Here is a 6,597-nt window from a genome sequence, read left to right as displayed (position 1 = left end):
GTATATATTTTGAGGCATGTACGAAGAATCCAAAGGAAAACTCACAAATGAGATGAAATATATTCCTAGGAATAAATGTATTTCCTGTAAAGAGACAGCTTCAGCTTTGTATTCATGTCATATGCTGGCTTTGTTTACAAAAGTTGCCCGTAATAACCACAAAGCTTGCTGGAGGCTTGTGTCCTACCTAGTAACAATTAAGTGAATTCCTGCCTATGTAACTTAATGGGAGGGAGCAGTAGGAAAAGAAGTATCCATAAATTGTAATACGTGTACCACATGGTACATTACAGAAATTGTCTATTACAATGCTTGTACACCTCCCCAAGGCATGCCTGGCATAGCAACAACTAATGCTGCAAACTGGACTCCAAGTACAGAAATGAATTCAACAGAAAACAGGCGGCTTGAACAGCTATTAGCAACCTTCTTAGAAGGGAGGGGGGAAAACAAAATTTGAATTTTAATGTGTCAGGCTGTTAAAGGTGCATAGCTCCGGTAGTGTAGAGGGCGCTGTTGATGATACTGCCGATCACCTTTAGCATTGATACGAAGATTACCGAAGTTGGGCTGTCATCAAGAGTAAAGTGCGTAGGTGTTGCTAAGTAACGTTGCCTTCATTGTCTTCTCTGCGCATCGCGCAGTCTGTAGTAATGCCAGGGTGCGTGCATATGTGCTTGTTATTATGACATCACAAAAGAAGTTTGCTAGAGCTGTCATTCCCCTGAGCCGAATCATGAGCCGAACTGTGATCGGACCACTGACTACAGTGAATCGGACTTCTTCGGATTCGGGGAAGTGGGCCACAGCGTAAGGGCTAAAGAGGAGTCGATAGCGTAGGTCTCTATAGGAAACTTGCGCCGTGCGCCCGCGTACCAATTTGACTAAAACACCGGGACCATGCAACTTTAACATTGTATGCATGCCTATTGTAGCTACTTTGAAGGCCCCGCCCTTTGGTAGACCATGAGCACACTCTGGAGTTATCATGACAATAAGCTGCACGGAAACATTGCACCTCAAATCACAGCAGAAGTACAATGGTATACTGGTCTACAACTGGCAGAAGCACATCTGCAAATTTAAGTACAAAATGAGACTAACTTATCAAAGGTATGCTTTCCCACAGCGACATCGTCTTAAAAGAAGTGAGGCATAATTTTGTGTCTGATTTCACTTTGCTAGATTTCTTTTTGAAAGAGCAAGCAGTGTTATCTCTGAGGCTAAACAATTACAAATGTTGTGATAGCTGTCCACTGATGTGTGGCTGTGCAATGCGCTTATACATAATTATATCACATGATTTCAAACACAAAAATTGCATGATGAAAATACTGAATTTGTGAATGCCTTGAAGCCATGGGGCAATCAGCATACCATTTTGTTTGACACCATCGCACGCTGCTGACACTAGTGCACTACTAAGCTATGATAAAAATAATTTGAAATATTACACATGAAAAATTTCCTGCATGAACATGAAATTTTGGGCATGTCCTCCTGCCCCCCCCCCCCTCGAAAAAAAAGTACAATGCTATTTATCATCATTCCGACTTGTATTACAATGAAATACAAATATGGCTTTCTTGTAAAGAAAAACTTTAGGGTGCTAATATTTGTAGTGCAACTCTGTACAGATATGCTGATTTGTATGTGCATTACATCAAATTAAAACAACTTAAATCAAAGTACATCATTTTTTTTTGGGGGGGGGATTAATAATTTTTTCGTGAGAAGAGAATAATCTGGACAAAATATATATATACAGTATTTTTTTAATGCTACTGAAGGCATAAACTTAATTTACATGAAACATTGGAGCATTTGGATAATCTAATGAGCAGTGACATAAATCATGTCTCATGAAGAACATAAATTGGTAAGTTCATGGTTGACTGAAATTATGCAAAAATTACACCATGAAGGAAAACTACAGAACACTTGTGTTCCATGTGGCATTTCTGGTTTCTACCCTGTACTTGTCCTTTTCTGTGTTTCAGAATTCAGACTCAACTATATGAATAATTATTTCCACAGATTACTTTTTAGTGGTCATTCCCTTCACATGTCTGTACAAAAGTTTATATTTTTTGACAAACACAAGAAAGAGAGGGCATTTTTTGTGTGTGTTATGTCTCACTGTGAAATATGAAATACTAAAATGCATATATTGTGTGCATGTTTTTTTCACAAACAGTAGCATTGCTGATTACTTTAGTAAATTCAAAGCATTCCTGAACGTTTGAGCTACTTTTGGCATGCTCGTTTGGTTGTGTGTGTGTGTGTGTGTGTGTGTGTATGTGTGTGTGTGGGGGGGGGGGGGAGTGGGTACATAAGAATATACTTATATACACATTTTTCTCCTTTTTTTGGGTGGGATAGGAAATAATCATTTCTTTTGATATTACATGCTAATGTGAGAAGCTGTGTATTAAAAAAAGAATTTTCGGGCCACATGCACTTTCACAATGAAAACAAAGATACTGTGGCTAAGTACTGGAAGATCTTTAAATCTTATTAAAAACAGACAAATACAAGAAAAACAGTGGCTTGGTTTTACAACATAGTTAGATGGACATTACTACTGTAGTTAGTACAAAGCATGTTTTGGAATGGTTAAAAAAAAAACCAAGTACGAGTAGCAGTAACATGTAGTACTGTTAATGGTATGATGGAAGCCATTTTAGCATTCTCTGCCATGTTGAGCTACCAGGAAAAATTCCGGACGAAATACATTTCAGCCATATCTAAATTGGTGTGGAATAGATGAGAAAAATGAATTGGCGATATGCATCACAGTGGGATCTGGTGGGGCAGAAAAACACAAGAATGAAAATGCATCATCTCTCTGCTTCTGATCATCCTTTTTACCCTGGTCTAAAGGATTTGAACTGGCTGGGACTAAACCATTCTTTAGAAATGTCCACAGGTTTACTGCATGACAAAAATTCCTTAATACCTCTGAGTATATTGGGGACCACAAACTTTTGATGTGTAGGACTTTCCGAAAGACTTGAGCAAGATAGAGGAAAAACGATTGAAAACAAGATGAAAATATCTTTGTGACAGGTCTCATTGACTGAAAGTAATGATAATTACTCAAATTTTCATGGACCGTGATTATTCAATCTTGCAAAAGGGACCGGTATTCAGTGAATTCTATCAGTTCCAGTCGGCTCTCTGTTTCCAAAATCTTTCTTGAAATCCTTGTGGACAGAGACATAAATTGGAGGTGTTAAGAAGAATGTAATGTGGCAGTTTCCCGAAGGTGCTTCCCTGGTACGAAATAAACTTTGCGGTTGCTACATGTTGAAGGAAGGTCAGTCTCCTTTTCATACAATAATTTTTATATAGTATGATAAATAATGAAATGTCACGAGACACCATTGTCTGTACTACTCATACCCTGACATAGAGCGTTGGAGCACACACTCCACAACACCAACTTGACGAGCTGCACATTCAAAGATCTGAATCTACAGGGATGGGTACAAGACATCATCTGGGATACACTTTACTTGTGTATGTCGCATACACTTGCACACGTCTTGTCGCTTGGTGAAAGGTGGTTTCTTGTTCGAGTGCTCACACAGAGTCGTAACAATAGTGTCAGATTCTTTCTTTTAAACAGTCCAGTTGCTCCTTCACAGTAAACGTGAGCAGAAAGCAAACTTAAGCTAGAGCACCACCTCACCGGTTGTCTGCACTCTGCCGTTTAAATGCATCAAGGGTGCGCTCTGGGAATGGGCCGGTGGGCTGGGGAGTGGACGGGACGGAAGGGGTCTGTCACTCATGTCCGGACCCTCGAGCTGCACATCGGAGAGCATCTTGACTGGAGAGCCGACCTCTGATGGAGTAAGGTACCCGTCTTCATCAACTCCAGTGGAGTCTGATGCTGCGCTACCGGCATTTGACAGCCGGGCACCCCTGCTGCCGGATGCCAGAGGGTTTGAAAACATGCCGGGGGAGTTGGAACTCTCGCCGAGCATCGCCTCAACGGCAGCCGCCGATCCCGCAGAAATCGCCCTCTGTCGCTGTCCACCAGGGCCTCCCAGCTTGCCCTGTCTGACCCTGGTTTGGACCGCCCCATCGGCAGGCAGGTCACTCAGCTGTCCCTGGGACCGTCTGCTGTAGGACTTTGTCTTGTTGGTGGCAGCGATACCTTTCACGTCTTTCAGATGCTGGGGTGTTTTCGGTTCCCCGCTTTCCCCCTCCTCGTCCCGGCTGCGGCTCTTCTGCCTCATCATCTTCAACCCGAGCCCAAACTTCCTCCTCACCCCAGAGACCTGGTTCTGTTTATCAGAACTCCTCTGTGGGGAGTCAAAGTGCACCGGCGCCATGGCAATGTCATGGGACTGTTCAGAGAGCAGATCTGGGTTGGACTGGGATTTCTTCATTCCATGCTTGAACTCCCGCTTGACGTGCTCCCTTTTGCTCAACACGTCCTCAAGTGCAACAGAACTGCGTGAGGGAGGTTTCTCTGGCTTTGAAAGATCCACGAGGGACTTAGATTTGATCATTTTCACTCTCTCCAGCGTCCGGGCTTTGAATGATTTTCTCTTGACAGCAGGTTCCATTTCATTTCCATCCATCTCCGACACTGCTGCCACCTGGCTGTACACTACACCGGGAGCCAAGACCCCAGTCTCTGCCTGATGTGCTGACACTTGGTGCACCAATCGCGCAGTGTTTGCCACGGATTCTCCCATGTCCTCATAGGTAGTGACCGCATCCACATAGCCCACCGAGAATGTGCTGTTCCTGATCACGTGGCCCTGGATGCTGATTTCTTGAGGTGGTGCTTCATCGCTGATCCCCGCGTAACTTGTCTGATCGGCATCCTGCGCGGGAGTGGGGGGAAATATAGTGTTCACCTCCTCGTAGGCATACCGGGTCTTTTCTGGCGACAAAATGTAGGGGTTGTCTTCCAGGGGAGGTACAGCGTCGCGGGGCAGTGATGGAAGCTCCCTAGAGTTTACCCAGTCGGGGTTAGCTGGAGAGAATGCAAATGCCAGGTCAAGGGAACCAAGTGTCGGTGATCGATCGATGTAAGAGTCTGTAATTGAGGGGCTTCGCATGTTGTCCACAGATATCGACCTCGCAAGTGGGCTTCCACCCACAGCGCCCGCTGGGTCCACACCCTGATAAAAGTGTTCTCTCTCGGCAGAGGAGGCCCCCTCTTCCTGGAAGCCCCCTTCAAAGTATGTGTGGATGAGGGGGCTGGGTGGGCTCTTGTCCTCGGCAGCTCTGGCAGAGGCATCTCTCTTGGTCTCCACCATGTAGTAACTGTGGTCCTGTGGCTTCAGGTCGGCCAGAGTCACCTGTACAGGGGAGCCTTCGTACCCCTCGTTACCGATTCCTTTGAGGCCCTTTGGACTAGGGCTGCCGATCAGGGGTGTGTTCTCGTAGTTCTGCGTCAGCGTGTTGCGGTAGGACTGGGGGGTGAAATCCATGGACTGGTAGCTGGAGCGGTCGCTGGCCGCCGTGCTCTGGGTCAGGGTGCGCGGGATGGGCCGGTCCCAACTGGCCCGGTCCTTGCTGTCCCGACCCAGGCCGGCCCTGGTGAGGGTGCTCGACCCGGACATGCTTCCCGCGCCCATCTCGGTGTAAGGCAAATTCTCCTTGCCTGGCTCATCCATTTCTGTGTAGGGAAAGTTGTAGTCCTGGCTCAAGGAGGGCGTGGCACCTCGCGGATGGTGCACCTTCTGTGGTAGGGACGGAACCCGGGGTGGTACAACTGGAGGTGGTTGAGTCCTCTGCGCCTGCTCACTCCTTGTTCTGTCAAGGCGATGCTTTGATCCTGAAAAGACCAAGAGCACACATGCATGTGGATGGCTATGAGTGTATTGTCTTATCTTGAAAGAGCAGTAATGTCTATGATTAAAATGACATCATTCATATCACTTGAACTATTATTATTTGCCTACTTCAGACAAAAAACAACAAATTTGACAGCCTTTGATTACCAACATGAGAAGATCATTAATATCAAGCGACAGAAAATTTCATGGGGGGGGGGGGGGTGGGTAGGTTAATGAGAATTGTTGGGGTGTGCTGGACAAACTATTTAACTAACTGGCCACTCAAGGTATACAAACCTTACTGGCAGCTTTGTAGGAGACACCTTGAAGGGTAAAATGAAGCATCAAGACTACTGAAAGATGGTATGCATCTTTAACCCATTGAGGACAGACTGATTTTGCTACAACACACATTTCCCATAGACCCCTGCCAGAGTATACTTGGGACTCGTCCTCAAGGGGTTAAGAATACATTGCTTGCAACATATTATATACATATCATATATCTATATATTCCATCTTGCGTGTGTGAGTGTGACTTTTTTTTTTTGGGGGGGGGGGGAGAGAAAGCATGGTGCCAGTTATTTACTCAGTGGATGAGATGTCTTTAATATGGTTTCAATTGTTGGGGAGTTTCCCAATGATGCACAGCAAAACCTACAAATTCAAGCACACACAGCTAGCTAAATGTTTATCTTAAACTAGAAAAATACAAATTTTTACACATACAATTGTGCATGGTGCAAAAAGGTTGATTATGACTCCTAAAGCAAAGTAAGGGGGTTCTCTACTTGGT

General features: G+C 44.9%; 1 protein-coding gene across 1 annotated transcript in view; it reads right to left on the bottom strand.

The window, feature by feature from the left end:
* Positions 1-2,930: 2,930 nt before the first annotated feature.
* The window catches only part of LOC139719830 (uncharacterized), a 33,324-nt gene continuing 29,657 nt past the window's right edge, over positions 2,931-6,597 (bottom strand). The window contains exon 8 of the mRNA XM_071631217.1: positions 2,931-5,800. Coding sequence (XP_071487318.1) covers positions 3,678-5,800 — 2,123 coding nt within the window. The 3' untranslated portion in view covers positions 2,931-3,677. The remainder of the gene's footprint in view (positions 5,801-6,597) is intronic.

Source organism: Diadema antillarum, unplaced genomic scaffold (genome assembly GCF_040938485.1).
Source record: "Diadema antillarum isolate AM-2024a unplaced genomic scaffold, OU_Dant_1.0 scf00000115, whole genome shotgun sequence".
NCBI lineage: Eukaryota > Metazoa > Echinodermata > Echinoidea > Diadematoida > Diadematidae > Diadema > Diadema antillarum.
Note: the sequence above shows the minus strand (reverse complement) of the source record. Positions and strands in the feature narration are given on the sequence as shown.